We start from the raw sequence: 23,711 nt of genomic DNA on the forward strand, positions 1-23,711 counted from the left end.
AGTTTGACACACGTGAGGATAAGAAATAAATGGGGGCAGAATGGCAAGTTGTCTAATCTTGTTAAAAGAAGAAATAAAGGGGAGAATCATTATTGGATTAATCTAGTGGTGCACAAACCTGAATGGGCATACGAATCTCTTAGGCATGCCCTTAAAATGCAGAGACCTAGGCCCCATCCTTAAATATTCTAATTGCTTAGGTCTGAATGATGGAATATTCAGCCAAAGTTGGGAATTCATCAAATTAAAAGTAGTTCAACAGATTAACCTCCGAAGTAAAATTTAATTACAGAATATCATCAACTTATCTCACAAAGTAACATTGTGAAGGTGCTGGCTTGAAAAAACTACATACATAAAATACAACCACACATTTTTGTACAATAAATAATATATGTAAATGTCTAAAAACATTTTTAAAACACTAATTCAGAGTAAGTGACATATAGTTTTTTCAAAAATATATAAATGGCTTTTTGAAAAACTGAAATAAAATAAGTAAATGTTCTCTCAAAAATTTGAAATTTAAAAATTATATCTGATATTGATAGTATAAAGAAAATAAGACACTATATTTTTTTATTTCAGAAAATTCAAGTATTTTCATAATTGAAGGAATTACATGATTAAATACTGTCAGCATTATATTCCAAAATTTTCCATTCATCTTTTTTAAATGCAGTCATACACCTGAATGTCTTGAATTATATAGACAAGTCCATTAGCAATTTAAGACTCACCAACACTTATATCATGCTTTATGGACAAATTCTGAGGTGAACTACTAGTAAAATAGGTCATAAGATTATTTGGATTTTATGATGAGCTAAACTCTAAAAATTCATAAAAGAAACTAAATTCTATAGTGTGCTAATTTGCTTTTGCATATTATTTAGAAACAGCTATTAAGGCTTTATTGTAAGGGATCACACAAAAAAGATCCTATTGTGCATCATGCGAAAATGGAAAAAAATAATGCTTTACAAATAAGTGTTGAATAACTAAGGGAATCATGGTTTTTCCTCTTATTACAGACTTCTCAAAATCAAAGCTGTTTTTCAGATTAAAGTTACATTAGAGTTCGTGGAAAATTACAGCCCTAGTTTAAGAACTTAAACATCTTTAGATTTTAAAAAAGCAATGAATAACACATAGTTTTAAAAAAAAATGTTGCTTTGGGGAAGAGTATTGATTCATTGTTTCACTCTAACAGCTTTTTTTTGCTTGCTTTATATAAAAAATACATTGTTATTGTGAGGACAGTTTTTGATTCAGGTCCAGCACTCTTGTATCTCCATGAGTTTTGGCATTGTTTACCAGCACCTGTAGGAAATCACAAACAAGAACATTAGTATTTTATTCATTAACAGTATCTATATTTAGATTTACAGAAGCCAAATATGCCTAAGAGTAGCAGGCAATATTAAATTATACAAAAAATGTGACTGTGTGCAATCTTTCAGTCATTTTTGCTGAAACAAAGTGCTCAACCAGAGCAAACATCAGAGATAAGCACAATTTATTCAAATGCTTAATTCGTGCAGATGCCAATATTTTGATTGTTACCACTATGAGCACTGTATAAAATTAAAGGTTATGTTTGGCAGCTTTGTTTACAATACTGTCACCTCTAAATGCTTAGCCCCCAAAGACCATTTTATGCATAAAACTGTACAAATGACATTGTTCTCCTTTAAAACCACAGTTTAGGATCCAGGATCCAAGTTCTAGGTTCTATTAAGAAGCTTTCGATGATTTTTAGCAATTCCACAAACTAGAAGATTTAATTTCAGTTGATCATTCTACTATTAACAGTTTTTGGTTGTTCATTTTCAAACACTGAAGAGACCGAGATTTTGCCCTACTCGCAAGGTAACAAGTTAGCCTGCCATGATATTACTCATGGTACAGCCGACATGAGCATCAACATACTTGCACCTGTTCTCCTTGCCCTTGAAGTCTCACGGGGGTGACATGAATGGACACATATAATTTTCCCCATACATCCTGGGGTGTATTACAAGAGGGGAACCCTGAGCCTAGGAGACTTGAGTCTTTTATAACAGGCAGTAAGCAGGCCTGTCCTTTGCTCTGGTGGGAGACACATCTCTGTCTCCCATGGCTGTCACTACACATACACCCTTGAAAAGATAGTCTGGAACGAAGGGCAGTCAGGCCCTCTGCTCATAGGATGTTTAGGCATGCAACAGACCCAGGCATGGTGAACTGTCTCCCAAGATTCATGTAAGTTCTTCCTTTCTGGTTTGCAATATGTTTGATTATAATGCCTTCTGCCTAACATTGTTTTCATTAATATTTCTTTAATATTATATGTTTCACTAAAAGGCAAACAGTATTTCAAATGCTGTAGATATTTTTTTATAAGCTTCTCATTAATTTTTATTGTGTTTTAAAAATTGCTGGCTGAAGTTATGAGAATCTGAACCCAATACATGTATGTATTATATAAACTATATTTTTAAAAAGAATTTTAGATACATGCATATATGTTTACATAGATACCAGAGTCACCCCATAAGAAGTAGAGCAGAAATTGTTCCATGCATTTTATAGAAAAAACAAGATGTAGTAAAATAACTTTTCTAAAGATAATATGAATATATCATTAAATGTTGCTACTTCTGAATGAATCTTGTCTACCTATTTGCTTCCACGGCAATAATCACAAGAAATACCCCAACCAGCACCGAGCACAACTGTCTATCTTCTCTTCTGCTACATAGCACATGAGGAGGATATACTTTCTACAGGTTAAAACAGTAGTTCTCAGACAGGGATAATTTCAGCTCAGGGATACTTGCAATGTCTAGAAGACAATCTTGGTTGTCACAAGTTGGGTGGAGGAAGGAGGACAGTGTTACTGGGATGCAGTGGTTAGAGTGGTTAGGGATGCTGCCAAAATCCTACAATGCAGAGGACAGCAACCCTCACCCCTCTTCCAACAAAGGTCCAAGATGATATATTCTGAATAAAATAAATGCCTTACATCAATGAGCTCGCCATCATTTTTGGCATGTAAGTGCCTCAGTAGGTACCAACGTGCAGTTGATACAATAGATTTGGGATAGCCAGGCTGATACACCAGTCTCTCCAAAAGTCGCCGTGTCTCTCTGGGAAGAAGATATTCACATTTAGTCCAAAGCATACAAATTAATATAAAATATTTCATATACTAGTCTCTCACACACATTATCTTTTTTATTCTTTTGTAGACCTGGTGCTAATTATGAATTTCTTATACTTATAACAATAAAGTTAATAATAATGGTTAACATTTATACAGTGCTTATTACGTGCTATGTATGCCTAGTGTTTTACAAATATGGTCACATTTAATATTCACAACCTTATAGAGCAGATTGCTGTTATTATTCCCATTAAGGCTCATTCCAAATAGAATAAAGAAAAGGTCCCTATGCCCTAACTGGTTTGGCTTAGTGGATAGAGCGTCGGCCTGCGGACTGAAGGGTACCAGGTTCGATATCAGTCAAGGGCATGTACCTTGGTTGTGGGCACATCCCCAGTAGGGGGTGTGCAGGAGGCAGCTGATTGATGTTTTTCTCTCATCGATGTTTCTAACTCTCTATCCCTCTCCCTTCCTCTCTGTAAAAAATCAATAAAATATATTTTTAAAAAAAGAAAAAGAAAAGGTCCCTATTTTATGAGCACTTCAGAGTGCTCTACCTCTAATCTTTTTTGAAAATAGGAAGAAGATAAATAAATCAATAAATTATACGTAGTGTAGAGTGGAATAAGAAAAAATACTCAACATCTATACTAGAGCCTAAATGTATAGTATCAGGCTTTTAGTTTATGTTTTCCAGGATGTGTACAATGTGGGAACTCACGTAATAACAGAATGATTTACAGCTGTGTTCTAATTTTTTTTCTTTCCTAATTTACCAACATCTATGACTCCAAAGACTTCTGTACTGGTAGAAGCAACATAAACAGTGGTAACTCAGAGCCGCTGAACAGGAGGATCTTCTAAGTAGCACTGGTTTGAAGCAGGAGCTAAAGAATTTGTCTTGACGATGCTCTTACATAGAAACCACATAGTGAGCACACTGTTTTCTTAGACTGTATGTTTATCTGGGATAATTTTAGTGGCGATAAAAATTATGAGAGGTACTAACAGGTATTATGAGGGAAAGGGGGTTAAGGCCCTCTAAGTCACCCACGCTGAGCACAATCAGAGGGAGTTCATTAGGAAATTTAAATTCTAATCTAAAACATTTTGGTAAAATCAGTTATATAAAAATTGGCCATAAATAAATATTAATAAATGGTGACGAAATTGCTGATTAGCTGTATGTCTTAATTCTTCCTTCACTCCTATTCTGTGATGTTGAATGTCTCTGCCATATATCTATATGCATTAAGCGCTATCTATGTCTACACTACCTATTCTGTGCCAATAGTGTATGCTTCTAAACCAGTGATGGCGAACCTTTTGAGCTCGGTGTGTCAGCATTTTGAAAAACCCTAACTTAACTCTGGTGCCGTGTCACATATAGAAATTTTTTGATATCTGCAACCATAGTAAAACAAAGACTTATATTTTTGATATTTATTTTATATATTTAAATGCCATTTAACAAAGAAAAATCAACCAAAAAAATGAATTCGCGTGTCCCCTCTGACGTGCGTGTCATAGGTTCGCCATCACTGTTCTAAACCATGGTTTTACTTATGGCTGCCGTGGGTTATGTGTGATATCGATTAGAGCTAGATACTATTCTTAGTATTTTGAAACATTCTTGCCTGATTTATCATCCATATCACCTTGAAGTTTCTTTTTTATTTAATGTTACCTTTTTTTTAAAAAAATATGTTTTTATCGATTTTTTTAGAAAAAGAGGAAGGGAGAGGGATAGAGAGATGAAAATGTTGATGAGAGAAAAATCAATCGGCTGCCTCCTGCATGCCTCCTACTGGGAAATGAGCCCGCAACCTGGGCTTGTGCCTTGACAAGGAATCGAACCAGGGACCTCTTGGTTCATGGGTTGACACTCAACCACTGAGCCACACTGGCTGGACTAAGTAACTTTTTAAAAATTTATTTCTGACCCCATCCCCACCCTCCAATAAAAAGAGTGCTAATTTTTTTTAAATCTGAGAAACTTTTGAATTTTCTAGATATAAAACTCACATTATTTATGTCTCTGCCTTTTCAACATGTATTACCTTTTTCATAGTGTATTGCCTACAAGGACTTATCTCAATCAGCCTTGAACTTGGGTCTTTTCAGTTTTGTTTTTAGCATCCACATTACACAAATGGCTCAACCTAAGACAGTAAAGAGCAAATTCCCAGGCCTTCTTCACTTGAAAATACTGTCATGCCAAATCTCATATTCTATATTTGTGTACCAAACTATTTTTAAAAAAACAAATGTAAAGCTTTATTTTCTTCCTTATTGGGTTACTAGAAATAGCCTTTCTAAAGTAGATGCAAATATATGAGTAATGACAAAGTTGTTAAACTCATTCTAAATCTTTGCTTCCCAGCAGGATTAAAAGTAAAGAAATATTTCCAAGGGATAAAAGTTAAAGATTCCCCACACCTTGCCCCCATTTTGCGGTTGAACTGTAACAAAGCTTGTAAAAGGATAGCCAGTGGACAAAAGCAAAGCTTCAAGGCCTCAGTTGTAGCTTCCTGAACCAAGGATGGCCAGTGATCATTTGAAATGTTGGCCTGTAAAAATAAAAGACAAATATCAAATCAAAGCTTTTGACATGTTTACCTTAAACGAATGCAACTCAACTCTCACTTATTGAATGCCTATTTGTCCAAGTTGCCATGTAAATGCTATAGGGAGCATAATTCTACAAAACAATTGAGATCTGATCCTGCCCTTAAAGGAGCCACATAACAGAGTAGAGTGGAATAAAGGAAAGTTTCAACCAGGAGATATCACTTAAAAATGCTAAAATATTTGTTAAAAGAAAATGCACTATTCTATTATATAAGTGAATAAAATCTATCACTTACTAAGTCTATGGTCAACAAATATACAAAGCTAAATTTAACAAGTGATAAACATAAAGTTCCACATTTCAAAAATTATCTAAGGCAAGAGGAAAGGCTGAAATGAAATACTTGAACACACTACTGAATTATGCAGGAAGAAAAATGCATTTAAAAACTTTCATTAAAAAACTCAAATTGTAACCACGATTTCATAATTACAGGTAGCTAGAATACACATTTTAATAAAGTTAAAATAATGAGTCAATGCATAATCCTTTAAAAAAACTAAATGATAAAAGAAAAAGAGCAATAAACTTTGAAGGTACTTCAGGCAATAGTAATCTGTGCAATTAAGAAAGAGGAAGCTATAAAGGTAATGAATTTGAAAATAAAGAACAGAGGTTGTGAGGCATAATCTATAAAGGCAGGAGCAATGAGACTTTGGACACACCTGGCAAAAAAAAATGTCAAAACCATACTAATGTAATTATTCTGAATATATTTTTTTAAACAAAAAACACAAATTCACTGGCTACTTTTATAATACACCCTATACATTCCAAGACCACATATAAAGAATTCTGTAAAGTTAGCCCAAAGATTACTATATAAGGTAACTGGTATGCTAAACAATGTGATTAGAATGCATTTATTCTTGTCTCCCATTATGTCTTTAGAATTTATTATATAAGGAAGATTTTTCCTCTGTTCCTAGATATAAATTTCAGTAGGCCCCATAACTCCTACAACCATTTTTCTTACATTGATTTATAAACACAGTCATAATTAGAATGTCCTCTTCCTTTCAATACTTCAATCTTCATTTACTAGTAAAGGTAATATTTGCACCCCACTCCCATTTCCTCAGCGCCCAGCTAGGATATGGTTACAGGCAGCAGTAGATTGCTTGTTCGTCTTCCCAAAGGTCCCACTTTTTCTTGCTAATTGTGGTTTCAGGCCCATATAATAAAATACCAGAAGTCTGCATTTGACTGGTGCCATTGTAAGATGTTTAGTTCTCTAGGCCTCACAAATAATTAAAGCCTTTTTAATGGGGTCCAACCACAGCAGGTCCAGGGGTCCCCAAAGGTGTGGACGGAGTCGGCGAAGAAGGAATGACACGGAGACAGCGTTCAGTTGATCAGCAGCCTAGCCAGGATCTCTAGCCAGGATCTCCAGCCAAGTTCTGTTCAGGATCTCCAGCGAAGTTCTGGTTAGGATCTCCAGCCAGGTTCTGTGTCCATGTTCTCTTGCTAGGTTCTCCAGCCAGGTTCTCCAGGTTCTCCAGCCAGGTTCAGTCACCAGTTTTCTAGTCAGGTTCTCTTGCCATGTTCTATCCAGGTCCTATAGCCAGGTTCTGTCTCTAGGTTCTTCAGCCAGGTTCTCTCGCTAGGTTCAGTCTCTAGGTTCTGAGGCCAGTTTCTGTCCAGGATCTTTTGCCATGTTCTCTCGCTAGGTTCTGCCTCTAGGTTCTGTCTCCAGTTTCTGTCCAGGATCTTTTGCCATGTTCTCTCCAGCGAAGTTCTTCTGTCTCTAGGTTCTGTGTAGGTTCTGTGTCTAGGTTCTGTTTCTAGGTTCTGTCTGGGTTCTGTAGAGCTGTTGTCTTGTTACATCTGTATTTATACCAGTTGATTCCAATCCTATCAATCTCTATTCCAAAGGTTAGGGCGTTTCTTATCTCCATTCCAGGGAGTAAAGATTATGTAGCTTAAGCATGATTGTTTGTAGTTAAAGTGACTAATTACCCACCTGGCACTTAGTTAAGGGGTTTTATTCCCTCCCTAACTTCAGGGGAAAATCCCTACCTGGGGAAACAACCTTTCTCAGAGAGGTGACCTTGGTTAAAACACATAGTGCCAAGAAGGTGAGCAAACATATTAAGAACAGTATGCCATATATGCCAGGTCCCTTGAAACAGCAAGGATGGACCAGCTCCCGGCACCTTTTCTCATCCAGACTTTCTTGGCTTTATCAGAGATTCCCAACTTCATGAGTAGTTTCTTACCTGCAGGACAGTTATGTAACCTCCGGGGCCCAGTGCAAAATAAAAAAGCAGGGCCTTTTGTTAAGAAATGATTAAGATTTTCAAGAAGGCAACTGTGGAACATTAAAATTAAACCAAGTGTGGAGCCCTGTGCAACTGCACAGGACACACACCCACGAAACAGTCCTGCTAATCTGAAGTTCCTCTGACTTGGGTGAATGTATGTTATTCCACTTAATCCTTTCACATCTTTACAATCTGGAAACCTCTAGCTTCCTTTCTCCTGAGATCTCATCACTCCTCTAGGTGGCCCTACTGGACAGGATCGAAGAGAACTCCACTCTACTCTCATCCTTGGCATCACTCATTCCTGGCTCTGAGAAATGCCAGGAGCACAGCTGGTCCCATGCTGCTCCTTCACTGCCTCCATCCTGTACCTGAACATATGCTCCTTCCCACCTCTGGGATTCACTCACTGCCATTCACTCTCTCCCAGAAGCATGCAGTCACTTCCCAAAACACGAGCAACTCTTTTTCTCTGTGCTACCACAGCAGATGGAGAGCCATGGCTTCTGAGGAAGGCGTCAGATACCTGTCCATGTGCTTTTAGACATGTGCCTCCAGGACCTCAAAGGTAACACACCAAGGCCTCCCTCTCCCTGAAAACCCTTCCTTCCTCGTCTTGGTGGGCATTTTTTTCTGTGTGGAAATGTGCCAGAGAGAAGATGGTGAAGGCATCAGGCCTCTAAGGAAATGTCTTCACAATCCTTCTCCAGCTGCAATCTTCTAGTCTACACCTTTCAGTTTAATATCCTATTCATATATTACCACACATACAGTAGGCGCTTATAAAACAGTCTGATTTTAATATACCCCTTCTGCACACTGCATCTAGCCACCATAGAAATATGGCATCTCCTTATAATAATTGTTGGGTGTCTAATCTTACTGGTATAACTTACACTCTTTTAGTCTCACTTATTTTTTGTAAATTAATAAAAATTATTTAGTGGTGTGCTTGATTTAGATAGTGCCTTAAGGTTCACAAATACATTTGTAAATGTTATGTTATTTGATATTCATAATAACTCTATAAGAAAGCGAAGCAGTTATTATCTCCACTATTACAAAAAGAAAAAAGTGAAGGGGGCAGACTCTAAACAGCTTAATTGGCTGAATGTTTCGCAGGTAGTGAAAACCAGGAGCCAGGTTTTTAGAAAAAGCACTTTTGTGGTGGTAGTTGGGGGTTAGGGCAGGTATATAAGGTTATTACAAACTGCAAGCTAATTTCCTCATCTGTAAAATAGGGTTATTGTACATATTAAGTTAGTTAATATGTGTGAAGCACTATAACAGTGTCTAGCACAAGCTAAGTGTTAGATATGTTTGTTATTATTGTTTTATTCCAGGTCAGATTTAATTTCCAAGCATTCAGAACAAACAAATAAAACAAGCACAACACTAAATAATTTGTTAACTAAAAATAATGTTAGACTAAAAGAATATGTACTTCTCCAGTTCACATATTTAAGAGTATTTATAGGTGCTCTGTGTGGCTTCCACAGCTCACCAGCTACCGACGTCACAAAGACCTTTGTTAAATATAAATGTGGGACAAACAAAACAAAACATTTAGTGGTATGCAATTACCATTAACCATGATTTCTTTCCACCCAAATCACCTCAAATTGACTACCATTATTACTTGTGCATTTATTCAAAAACCATTTATTGAAGAGCTTTTAGGTACAAGGCAGAGTGGTAAAGCAAGGATGCAAAGATGACCAAAACATGTCCCCTGACCTAAGGAACCCCCAAATCTGCTCTATAGCACCAAAGCTAAAAATGTCCTAATTCTTATATTTCTTTGCCAATTGTCTGGTTAAAATAAGTAAACAATATTGACAGTGGATTACTATTGTGAAAGTATGAGTGAATTCAGGCCTGTCTACGACAATTTCTTCTAATCTTTTAAAACAAAAAAAAATGATAGTTTACTTTTTAATTACAGAAGTAACATGCATATGAGAAAAAATTCAAACACTATCAAAGGAAATAAAAGAAAAAATAAATCCTCTACCATTCCTTAAAGACCCCCCAAAGGGGGGTGCTTTATCATCCAAAGTATCTTTCATATCTTTTATATAAAAATATGTACATACATACACAAAATGCAGAGATATGTACTCTTAAAAATATATACCACACCCAAATAAAATACCAGACACCTTGTTTTGCAGTTTGCATCCCCACACATCAACGTAAACATTTATCTTGGAGAGTTTTCCACGTTAGCATATAATACTTTTAGATTAATAAGCCTTAAGTAGGATGTCAAGTCAAAAATTACCAGATATCCCTTTTACAGAATGTCAAATTAAACCGAGAAATGAGTGAAAATGTTAATTATTGGCATCTTTGCCACATATGAGTGACTGGGTTAATTCTAACTTAAATCACCAAGAAACAAAAATGTATATTCTACCATAATCCAACTTAAAATTGGAATCTTTGTTTTTTTTCCTCCAAACACTGAGAAGGTTTGGCTAGAGTCTATGGGTTTATGTTACTCTTATGGACACCAAGAGCCCAAATACAAAATTTATCAGGAGACCACACTAGAAGGCAATGAAACAACAGGAACTCACTAGGATATCACTATAGAAAAAGCTTTCACCTGAAAGAAAAATAAAAGAATCAATTTTCATGATCACAATTATAATAAGGCCTTACCATGCAGACTTCTAATGCAAGCAGTGCTAGCCTCAACAGACTCGACAGCTTCCCATTCCAACTGCCCTGCTGGGATGCGACTTGTAGACTCTTCCTATAACACATCTCTGCAGCACTCATCATTCCTTGAGACTGATATATGTGTGCCAACCACTGAGAAACAGAAAAAAGGAGCACCCAAAGGGTTTTAGTTTAGTACACAATGTGATATTCTACTTTCAACAGATTCAATAAACTTTGATGAAGTTACTTTTTTAAAATTATTGGTAAGTTTTGTGCCCAAAACCCAAAAATCCCAGGTTAAGAGAGGGAATAGCATTCAACAGGAAGAAATAACACTCCTACATTTGTATACACCTAATAACACAGAATTTATGAAACAAAAATTGACAGAAATAAAAGGAAAAATAGACAAATCCTTAATCACAGTTGGAGATTTGAACACACCTATCTCAACAATGATTTTTTTAAAAAGACAAAAATTAGTAAGTGTATAGAATATCTTACATAATAAAAGCCTAATATGCTAAGTGTCCAACTGTTAGATCCTTCGACCAGTCGCTATGACGCACTCTGACCACCAGGGGGCAGACGCTCCAACCAGTAGGTTAGGTTGCTGCTGGGGTCCAGCCAATCGGGACTGGGTGAGACTGGCTGGACATGCCCTGGAGCCCTCCCGCGGTCCCTCCCCAGCCAGCCAACCTCCTGCAGTCCCTACCTGGCCAGCCGGCCCAGATTGGCCCTGATCAGGACTAGGCAAGACAGGTCCCTCCCAGGCCCCGATTGTGCACCAGTGGGGTCCCTTGACCTGGCCTGCACCCTCTCGCAACCCGGGACCCCTAGGGGGATTGTCAGAGAGCCAGTTTCGGCCTGATCCCTACAGGCCAGGCTGAGGGACCCCACCGGTGCACAAATCCATGTACCGGGTCTCTAGTTTAAATATAATGAACCAGCTTGATTAAATGAAATATTCAGAAGACTATACTCAATAACTGCAGAATACATATTTGCAAGAACTTTAAGAGAATGAAAAATTATAAGGCAAACACTCTCATGAATAGAAGTACAAAAATTCTAAACAAATGTATTAACAAATTGACCCCAGCAATATGTAAAAGGAACATATACCCTATGACTCAACAAAAGATGCATCCAAGGATGGACACAGCCAGTATTAATCAGAATAGCCAAAAGTTGCAAATAATCCAAATGTCAACAGTAAAAGGAATATATATTATAGTATATTTATAAAATGAAATAAAAAAACCTATAGCCACATGAACAACTAATCTCCTAAATATGATGTTGAATGAAAGTAACCATATACAAAAGAATGTTCCGTTTATATGAAATTCAAAAACAGACAAAACTAGATAAAAGTGCTAGAATAGTAGGCCCTCCTCTTGCTTTGAAATGGGGGAAACCAAAGGTGAGGCATGGGAGAGGCAGGCAGGTTGATGGAAATGCCCTGTATCTTGATATAGGTAGGACAGCCCTAGCCAGTTTGGCTCAGTGAATAGAGTGTCAGCCCACCCACTGAAGAGTCTTGGGTTTGATTCCAGTCAAGGGCATTGCAGGCTCAATCCCCCAGGGCCATGTGGGAGGCAACTAATCAATGTTTCTCTCTGACATAGAAGTTTCTCTCTCTTCCTCCCTCCCTTCCACCCTCTCTAAAAATCAATGGAATAATATCCTCCAGTGAGGAACACAACAACAAAAAAGGTATACATATGTAAAAATGTAATGAGTGGTATCTTAAATATTGTTTTCACTTCGTTCTTTGTGAATTATATGATAACACGCACACACTATCTCTTTATTTGACAAGGCATTTTTACCTTTGAAAAAGAATATGGGTGAGGTCATCAATATCCAGTTGACCTTAATTAAAGTAGCTTAACTCTCACATGGCAAACTTACTCTAAGGGAAGAAAAGAAGCACCATTTTTCTTCAAGGATTAAAGAGGAGACTTAGCTAGCATGAAAAATGCCATTAGATAATCTTTTTAAGCAGGGACAAGAAAAAGTTCAATCTTTCATAGATTGGAATATAAAACTATTGTAGTAAAATAAACTTCTATAAAATCTACATAAAAAAGCCCTTTTGAAACTTCCTCTGGGATGCAGAGGGAAATATAATCAATTGAATAAAGTAATCATGTGCTTTTTATATTTTAAAATCATTAAGAATAAAGCACATACTCATCATTGTGTATTTGTCATTGTGGATAACCAGAGTCAGCTAAAAGGGCAGACAATCTGTTCATCCAGACATCATTCCTGAAAATAACTATTTCTAAAAGCACTAAATTACCATTGAAATCTTGGACATGGGTGAATTGTAAAGTAGCTAAGGAAAAAATACATATGCCCTCTCGAGGCAGAATTAAACATCATTATAGTAACATTGTGAAAATGTTTGTAATACTTCTTTAACTCTCTTACATAAACCCCATTCAAAAGATAATTTAAAATAATGCTGAAAATACTAAGAAAACTTATAATCAACAATTAAGAAAGCTTTAAAGTCTTATAGCAACAAATCCAAAATTAGTATTCAACTTCCTTAGTGCCTTTAATCACAGCACCCTTTAAGTCTTGAAAATGAGAAATTTATGGTGAGTTCAAAGGCAAAACAACTAAAAATGGAGCATATCCTTGACCTCAGCTAATTCAGAGTATTTTAATTCAGCGATCATTGTAAGAAAGGAGAGGATGTACCTGCCATGCTGGAACGGAGGTTGAGTTGGACATAACAGTTTTTTGCAGCTCTTCAAGGACAGCATCAGGGAGAGGCTTTTGTGATTCCAGGAGTGGTTTACACTGCACTTGTCTCAAAAGTAAGATAACAGCTGGCTGATCAGGGTTGCTTTTTAAATTCTAAATGTAAACCCCAGATAGAAATACATAAAATAGGTTAAATGTTAAATGTAACAGGCAATTAAGCTATTCCCCATATTGGGGGGGGGGGGGGGATCTAAATTTGACTTTTTACTTATTAAAATTATAAATAACTGAAAAAGTAAAATAAATAAAACACTGAACATCTTGGGAATATCAAACTCTACATATAAATAATCTTTAAAATTGATAATGCTATTATTGTAATTTATAAGTCATGTATTATAGATTTATGTTACCTTCACTTGGTTTATTCTCAGGAGATAGCCTAAGAACTTTAAGTTCTGAATGTAAATGACAGAACTAAGAATATCTACACTAATAAAAGAGAAAAATGGTAATTGGCGTACAGCGATACCGTTTTCATTGGCTAATCAGGGCTATATGCAAATTAATTGCCAACAAGATGGCGGCTAATTTGCATATGTAGGCACAATGCAGGGAGGCGAAAGGGAAAGCAGGAAGAAGCCCCCTGCCACTGACAGTGATCAGAAACCCAGGGGGGAGCTAAGAGCTGGGGGGCAGGGCAAAGGCGGCCCTAGGGCCGCCTTTGCCCTGCCCCCCAGCCATGATCAGAGAATCAGGCGCCTTTGCCGCCCTGGCCAGTGATAGCAGGAAGTAGGAGTGGAGCCAGCAATGGGAGCTGGGCAAGGTCGAAGCTGGCAGTCCCAGGAACTAGGGGTCCCTTGCCTGGGCCTAAAGTGAAGCCCACGATCGCGGCGGCCCCGGCTGCCACTGCAGGTCCCCGCTGCCTGGGCCGGACGCCTAGGCCAGAGGCGTTAGGCCTGGGCAGGAGTGGAGCCTGCAACCGCAAGGAGCTGGGGGTCCCCTGCCCAGGCCTGACACCTCTGCCGGAGGCCTCAGGCCTGGTCAAGGGGCCGATCCGGTGATTGGTGATCGGAGGGTGATGAGGGTCAACTCCTCTGGCTGAGGCATCAGGCCTGGGTGGGGGGCGGAGCCGGGGATTGGGGGGATATGATGGTCCCCTTGCCCAGGCCTGAAGCCTGGGTCAGAGGCGTCAGGCTTGGGCGGGGGGTGGAGCAAGCGATCAGAGGGAGATGGGGGTCCCCTGCCCAGGCATGATTCCTGGGCCAGAGGCCTCAGGCCTGGGCGGGGGCCAGAGCCAGTGATCGGGGGGAGATGGGGGTCCCCTGTCCAAGCCTGACACCTCTGGCAGAGGCATCAGGCCTGGGCAAGGGGCCGATCAGGCGATCGGAGGGTGATGGGGGTCAACGCCTGAGGGCTCCCAGTATGTGAGAGGGGGCAGGCTGGGCTGAGGGACACTCCCCCCCACACACACACACCCAGTGCATGAATTTCGTGCACCGGGCCCCTAGTATAAAATTAACAGTGAAGGCTAACACTACACCTTACTGGAAAAAACAATCCTATGTAAAAAAGGAAGAGGTATAATTTTTTATCTTCTTGAACCTCTAGGTATTCATTGCATGCCCTTCCATCAGGCACAGACTTCATACACATTGGGAGTAAGAGAAATGACCCATTTACCAATTTACCAAGCATGTACATACATACATAAGTGTGTTGTATACATGTATATGTATCTCCTTCCATACATACATATGGAAGAACTTAAAGAAAGTTCTCTACCAAAATCCTTCCACTGTTGTTTTAAATATTTCTTCCTTTATAGCTTGTCTCTCAGTAACATGTTTCTTTCTATTTTTTTTTACTAATTAGGTCATAGTCTTAAATGTATTTATTTCTAAAATGTACTTGATTGCTTTTTTTTTCTAAGTAAGAGACTGGAACAACAAAATGACAGGAAAGGTTCATAAAAGTACTTCTTATTCTGTCAGAGCATAGCCAACTGTCAATTTATGATTATTAAACTCTCACTATAAAATACTAACCTGTACTGAACAGAGATGGAATTTCTTAAGTAAAAGAGAAAATTTATTATTCTGCTTTTCAGAGAATTCAAGGGCCAAAGAGGTCTTCAAAGACCCATTCTTCTTTCTCTGAAAAATTTATATTGCTCTTTCAAAAAAATTTCTAGGAAGACAACACAATCTCCCTGGTAAACATTTGTGAAACATAATATTTTCAGGAAAAGTGATGCTTAAAACTCTCCTAACCCATTATATTATTTCTGAGTGGATGTATAAAACTGATCTATTCATTCAGTAATTATTTATTGTGCCCTTAGTATGTGCTAGGTACGGTGCTAAGAATTTACTCACAGAGCCTATTATTCAGGAATGTAAAAACTACACTCTGAAAAGAGTAAGCAGAAATAAAATAAAAATATTGCCCCCCTAAAGGTACCAAGGAAAAAATCTATTAAGAGCTTGGATCCTAGAGTCAAACAAATGCGAGTTCAAATGGCAACTCCATCAATTTGTAGCTGTGAGCTTCTGTGCAAATTCCTCTCTGAGCCCTATTTTTTCCATTTGTAAAAATGGGGATAATTATAAATACCTTTGCCATAGGATTATTGTGAAATTCAAATACAAACTACTAAATGTAGTGACTGGCTTGTGGTAAATACTCAATAAATGTTGGGTGCTATCAATAATAAATGTTAGGGGCTATCATCATGATTATCATCATCACCACCACCACCACCATCACCACCACCACCACCACACTACCATGTGCTCTTTAAATACCATGTACTCTATCTAAAGTTATTTTCCAAATAGGATAAGAATCTATAAAACTCAATGGTCAATTCCATAACAATACCTTTGTGCAAAGGGCTTCAGCTTCTGATATTCTTCCTGTGTCTACTAGGCCTGTGACAGCTTGGGAAAGAGACCACTTTTCCAGAGATTTGTTGTAACTTTCAAAGAATTCTTTGTCTTTAACTATAAACAAAAAATGTCAGTGTTACCTTTTCTGCAATTTATATTGTGTTCACAGAGAAGTAAATAGTTGCTAATAAGGATCACAATAAGACTTAGGTAAATTTTTTAAACTTATATGAACCACTGGAATACCATAAACTATCCTATCATGAAATAGGTTTCTGAAAAGTTTCATGGTAGGAATATTTGTGATAACTCACATACTTGTGACATATTAAAAATCACTACATCCATAGTAAAAGTAAAAATAATTCATTGAAAAAATTAAAGACTGCAATATAACTGCCATACAATAAGTTGCACATATGCACATATTCAAATTGTACAATTTGATCAGTTTTGACATAAGTAAACATCTGTGAACCATCACACAATCAAGACAATGAACATATACTCATCATTATCAAAAGTCTCCTGTCCTATGTCCATAAACAACCACTAATCATTTTCAGTCAAAATAGATCAGTTTTCATATTCTAAAATTTCTTACAAAATAAAAAAGCATATATACTCTTTGTCTAGCACAGCGGTTCTCAACCTGTGGGTCGCAACCCCTTTTGGGGTCGAATCACCCTTTCACAAGGGTCGCCTAAGTCCATCGGAAAGCACATATATAATTACATATTGTTTTTGTGATTAATCACTATGCTTTAATTATGTTCAATTTGTAACAATGAAATTGGGGGTTACCACAACATGAGGAACTGTATTAAAGAGTCGTCGCATTAGGAAGGTTGAGAACCACTGGTCTAGCATCCTTCACAATTGTTAACATAGTAAATGACATTCATTCTCAAATGTCAAGCAACACTGCATTCCTAAGACAAACTGCCCTTGATCATGATGTAATGTCTTTGTCCGGTTTGCTATCATGGTAATTTTGTCTCAGAAGAAGTTAGAAAGTGTTACCATTCAACTTTCTGGTATTACTTCTTCCTTAAATGTTTGGTAGAATTCATTAGTGGTCCTGGAGTTTTCTTTGTGAGAGGATTTTTTAACTATAAATTCCGTGTCTTTATCAGATACTAGAGACCTGGTGCATGAATTCGTGCACAGGTGGGGTCTGGCTGGCCCACCCCATCAGGGCCAATTGGGCAGGGCAGGCAACGGGGAACGACCGCGGGCGGTTGGCTGGTTGGCCCCAACACCTGGTCAAACTCCTGGTCAAGGGGACAATTTGCATATTAGCCTTTTATTATATAGGGTAAAGCTATACAGTTTCTCTCTTCTTAAGTAAGCTTTGTGTCTTTTAGGGAATTTGTCTATTTCATCTAAGTTGCCAAATTTAATGGCATAAAGTTGTTCAAAAGCCTTTTAATGGCTATAGTAATGTACCCTTTCATTCCTGACATTGGTAGTATCTTTTTTTTTCCCTGATGTCTGCCTAGAGGTTTATCAATTATATTGATCTTCTCAAAGACGTAATTTTTGCTTCTGTTGATTTTCTGTTTTTATTTCATTGATTTCTGCTCTTCATTATTTCTTTTTGTCTGCTTACTTTGGGATTAATTTTCTCTTCCTTTTTCTAGTTTCTTAAGGTAAATGTGAGGTCACTGATTAGAAGCCTTTCTTGTTTTACAATGTAGTCATGTAATGTTATAAATTCCCCTAAAAACAGTGCTTTAGTAGCATTGTAGAATTTTGATACGCTGTTTTTAAATTTTCATTCAATTCAAAACATTTTCTAATTTCCCTTCTGATTTATTCTTTGACCTAGATTATTTAGAAGTATGTTAGTTTCCTACTATTTGGTAATTTTCCAGATATGTTTTGTTACTGATGTCCAATTTAATTTCATTGTATTAAATAATATACTTTGTAAGATCTGAATCCTTTTCAATTATTTACACCTGTTTCCTGGCCCATAATACGATATATTTGGATAAATATTCTTTGTACAATTGACAACAATATGCATTCTACTGTGGTTAGAAGTGTTTTACAAACATCAGTTAAGTAAAATTAGTTGACAGTCTTGTTCAAGTCTTTATTATGTCTTTACTGATTTTTCTGTCCAATTGTTCTATCAATTATCAAGAGTATTGGAACTTTTAACTATAATTGTGGATTTGTCTATCTCTCCTTTTGGTTTACTTGTAAGTTTCTGCTCCATGCATTTTTTTTTTCAAAAAATTTTTTTTTTTACTATTTTACTATGAAATACCATGCATATTTTATGTCTTTTAAAGTTCTGTTATTCAGTGCCTAAATGTTTACTACAGGCATTCTCAGAGATACTGCGGGTTCATTTACAAACTACTGCAATAAAGTGAGTCTCATAAATTTTCTGGTTTCCCAATGAATATAAAAGTTATGTATATACTATAGTGTAGTCTATTAAGTGTGCAATAGCATTATGTCTAAAAAAAATGTACATACATTAATTAAAAAATACTTTTCTAAAACTGCTAATCAGCTTCTGAGCCTTCAGTGAGTTGTAATCTTTTTGCTGGTAGAGGTCTTGCCTCAATATTGATGACTACTGACAGATCAGAATGGTGGTTGCTAAAGATTAGGGTGGCTGTGACAATTTTTTAAAATAAGACAATAATAAAGTTTGTCATACTGATTGACTCTTCCTTTTACTTAACACTTAGAGGCCATTGTAGGGTTATTAATAGTCTAATTTCAATATTTATTTCAGGAAATAGGGAGGCCCAAGGAGAAGGAGAGAGATGGGGAAATGGAGGGCCGGTGGAGTAGTCAGAACACATACAACATTTATTAAGTTTGTCATCTTATATGGGTGTGGTTGGCGGTGCCACAAAACAATTACAGTATCACAGATCACCAACACATATAGTTATAATGAAAAAGTTTGAAATGTTGTGAGAATTACCAAAATGTGACAGAGACATGAAGTGAGCAAATGCTGTTGGAAAAATGGTGCAGAAAGACTTGCTCAACACAGGTTTGCTTCGAACCTTCCATTTGAAAAGAACACAGTATCTGCAAGTGCTATAAAACAAAGTGCAATGAAAGGAGATTAGACCTATCTTGTTATGTCCTCTTGATGAACTGATTCCATTGTGAAATGACCCTCGTTATCACTGAAATATTCTTTGCACTGAATTCTAATTTGTCCAAAATTAACATGGCCACTCCAATTTTCTTTTGATTAGTGTTGGAATGGTGCATGTATCTTTTTCCATCCTTTTACTTTTTAGGCTCTTTTTACCTTTATATTAAATACAGATTTATATTTTGTCTATATGTTTCTTTTTGGCAGTAGTTGGCTCCTGCTTTTTTATACAATTTGACAATCTCTGCCTTTTAAGTGGGGTATTTAGGCCATTTATATTGAATTTGATTAGTAAGATGGCTGTGTTTAACTCAATGTGTTATTATCTATATCATAAAAGGCCTGTGGTCGTCATGCCGTAACGCAGAACAACCACTACCAGACTCACTAGGAGATGAGTGCGGGAAGGCGGGGCCGCGTGATTTCGTGCGCTGAGCTTTATATTTGCTTAATCTATTCTTTGTTCCCTTTTCCTCTTCTTTTGGATGAGTTTTTATTATTCCAGCTTATCTGCGTTGGTGGTTTATTAGCTATAACTCTATTTTTTTAGTGTCTATTTTAAGGTTTAGAGTATTCATCTTTCACCAGTTACAAAAAATATTACACTACTTTACTGATAGTACCAAAATTTTACAACAAAATACTTCTATTTTCCCCTCTTGCCCTTTGTGGTATTGTTACTATACATGCTTTAAATAATCCATTACATTCTAAAGAGATTTTTATCATGTGTCATTTGTATATATGTTTCTACTGATGGATTTTCCCCCTTATTCTGGGTGGTATTTTTCTGCTTCTTTGCACACCTATTAAATTTTAACTGGATACACACCTATGCAAATTTTACCTTGTTGAATGCTAGATATTTTTGTATTACTATAATGTTCTTAAGTTTTGTCCTGTAAGCAATTCTGCTTCTTAAAAATAATTTAATCTTTTCAAGGCTTATTTTAAACTTTGTTAGATAAGATCATAACAGCCTTTAGTGTAGAGATAATTGTTCCCACTACCTATTGGTGATATTCTTCTGAGTACTTTATCCTGAATTTATCATTACAAAATGCTGTTTTAAACTTACTGGAAGCAGAAACAGCAGATAACAGTGCCAAATACAAATCCATCCTTTTTGGCTGAGTGTTGTTCACTAGAGCCAGTTTATCATCAGCATAACAAGCTGCCATTAGCCCAGCCCAGATAGCAGGATCACCTAAACATAGAAAATAGAGTTAGAGGCCTTGTTAATATTAACATGTTACTAAAAAAAAATACCAAAAGATAGTTTACAAACACACACAAAAATTATTTTTATCTATAAAAATTCCATTTTCTTAAAAGAAAATTAAATTATACTTGTTTTCAGAAGATGCATTACTATATTCATCCTTCAACATTTGCCATTGTTATCAAACATATCAGAGGATGAGAAATGTCCTATTAAGCTTTTCTTCCAAGGCTAGTTCAGTTGCCTAGACTGCTATATTACTGTGGAAAGCTCAATTATATTCACTTTCACTGAACAAGTCTCATACAAGCACGCAATTTCATCAATCAGTCCATTTTAAAGGCTTAGTCATAGGTAAAGCAAGGTAACAATTTCTCAGTTCTTAAGAAAAGTTTGAGCCAAAATAAAAGCTCAAGACAACTATATTTTACCTATGTTCTAACAGCCAAGCATGAAAGTCACTTTAACATTCCAAGGAAAGCAATTATAGTATTATATATCTTTTCATTCATTTGATCTTTCCTTTCTTCCTCCACACCTTGATAGAAGCTTCATGGCATTAGGGGAAAGACTGATAGAAGCAGGTTAAGGAGGTAATAATACCTAGAAAGAGATTATGAGTATAAACTCCTCTTTATAACAAAAGTAGTTGTGAAAAAAGAAGCTAGGAACTTAGGTTTTTAAAATTTGTATAATTTTTTATTTTATAAAGAACATTTCGCAGTTCAATTCAGTGGTTAATATTTTAGTCTTGCTACTCTTGAAAAGCAAATAAATAATTTAAATTTTCCACAAGGGGGTGCTAGTTAACAATACAGTCATTTAAGCATACATTTTTTTCATATCTAACTGCCCCATTTAGCATGTTTCCTATCAAATGTCTGAAATCTATATCTATTTCATTTATAGATTATTAGTATTACTGCTAATAGTACAAGAAACATTAGGAATCTTATACAGATGAAAACCTTTTGCAAAAAAATTACATATCTCCATATTACAAAATAATTTCTGTCCCAGATAATAACTACCTTATTTTAAATAACATAAGACATATTCAAATTCCAGAATAAGGAAATGGGGACCATTCCCTAGAATTTATAATGTGGCTTAGTATTAGCTTCGGGTTTAGGTCTAACATTGACACTTAACTATTTGGCAGCTTTTCCTTTCAGACTCATTTTTCTATAAAACAAGGCAACTGAACATGCTATTAGGTTTACAGTACTACCAACTGATATGGATTCAATTTCTGAATATTGATTTACTAAGATACTGAAAAACAAATTCCTTTAGGGCTTTCTAGTATTTAGATTTTGGTGGTGCAAATTGACATTAGTTGCTAGATATTTCTTCTATCTTAATTCAAAAGAATTGCTGTTTTCATTAACTCTTTCATAGATAATCGGCAACTCAAATTCCCTTGGAAACAAAGTAATAATATAAATACTTTAAATATTATATATATATATATAAATTTTTAAATATAATTTGCTAAAAAATACCTCTTAATATCACAGTAATCTAGCAGAAACTGGATTTCCTCCCATTTAATTCTAAATTCTTGAGATTATATTTAAAGTTCTGAAAAGATCCCTTGTATTTATTTCACCTAAAGATCTACAAGAAGGTGTAGCATTACTATATATAATTACAATTATATTCACTTTCATTGGACTCCAAGGACATATCTCAAACAGGTACTCATCTTTATTATTCAGTCCCTACTTTAAGCACCTTATATGATGACTCTGCTTCCTTGGGTACATATTTCTCTAGATAATATAGGAAAATCAGAAAACATCATTAGAGAGGACCTTATTTGGGCACTCTTACCTTTCTAAAGTTTATGCCACTTAACACAATCAAAGGCTAAGAGATCTTCTGTAACTGCGGATCCACAGTAAGAATTATTGAGAGTAATTCTATCTAACACTTGCTTGATAACACTTCCAAAAATCAGAAACATACCCAATGTGTAATATAAATAAACTCAAAAGTTTAGGGTCTCTTTTCATTCTGATTATTTCAAAAACAAAAGACATAATAAACAATAAGATATTGGTCTGGTTATTTTATAAAAATTCTCTGAAATATTTAATATTTGCAGTTTAGTTAGAATCTTTACAATGTATTGTGAAGATAACATTGAACCTGTTCTTTGTATACTTGTTTCCCATCAGTACCTAGCCAAAAGCAATAGCATTCTGATCTAATAACTGTTTGAAGTGCTCTAAGGAAATAAATTGTTTAATGCTGCATTTCATATTAAAAATAATATATAAAAATATGTCTCATAACCCTACACTGCTGCACATTCTAGTCCTCTAGCGGCAGTGGAAGAATGCTGATGCAGTCCACATGCAGTTCCTTAGTGCCTTTTGTGATAGATGGGGTATACATGACACAGCTGGTTAGAACTAAGAGCTAGCTTGGGTGAGGCTAGCACTTTGGCATTTCAAACCACAGAAGACATATTTCCAATCTTCAAGGAGGTAACTACACATAAAAATTACTAAATATGTTTATTAAGTAATTTATTACTATTGGTAAACCTTATTAAAGCCTGATAGGAAATAAAAACTACTTGAAAATATGTAATTCAGATGTTCAATAACAGATAATAAACTACCTTCAAGCAAACATTCTCTTGAGCCTGCTTCAATAATTGATTACCTCTTAATTACCACTAGCCAAATGTAGATAATCAAATATTTATATGCAAAATATTCAAATATTTTCTTAAAATTTCCTTGTCTTATTTCATAAAAATACAAACTTTGCTCCTATAAATCACAAGTGAAAGATGAACAGAATCCTAATTAATGAAGTGGGCTGCATTATATTCACCTGGAGAAAGGAGAGTTGCCTTCTGAATGGTCTTTAGTGCAATATTTTTTTCATCTTCTGCTGAACTGCTTCCCATAGCCAACTGATTTACTGCAGTGTACAATAATGCCTTCTACACAAGAGAAAAGAAAGGTGTTAACCAATTTTCTTCAAAGCTACCTGCATTCAAAGTGA

At 36.1% G+C, this 23,711-nt stretch overlaps 1 protein-coding gene across 1 annotated transcript in view; it reads right to left on the reverse strand.

Annotated features, from left to right (window-relative positions):
* Positions 1-263: 263 nt before the first annotated feature.
* SKIC3 (SKI3 subunit of superkiller complex) overlaps positions 264-23,711 on the reverse strand; it is a 74,252-nt gene continuing 50,804 nt past the window's right edge. Inside the window, exons 37-44 of the mRNA XM_081088729.1 lie at positions 23,538-23,649; positions 20,544-20,672; positions 16,322-16,443; positions 13,433-13,591; positions 10,712-10,864; positions 5,588-5,718; positions 3,008-3,131; positions 264-1,323 (exon numbers count right to left, since the gene is read on the reverse strand). Coding sequence (XP_080944855.1) covers positions 1,249-1,323; positions 3,008-3,131; positions 5,588-5,718; positions 10,712-10,864; positions 13,433-13,591; positions 16,322-16,443; positions 20,544-20,672; positions 23,538-23,649 — 1,005 coding nt within the window. The 3' untranslated portion in view covers positions 264-1,248. The remainder of the gene's footprint in view (positions 1,324-3,007; positions 3,132-5,587; positions 5,719-10,711; positions 10,865-13,432; positions 13,592-16,321; positions 16,444-20,543; positions 20,673-23,537; positions 23,650-23,711) is intronic.

Source organism: Myotis nattereri (assembly GCF_964212035.1).
Source record: "Myotis nattereri genome assembly, chromosome: 4".
In the NCBI taxonomy this organism is placed as follows: Eukaryota; Metazoa; Chordata; class Mammalia; order Chiroptera; family Vespertilionidae; genus Myotis; species Myotis nattereri.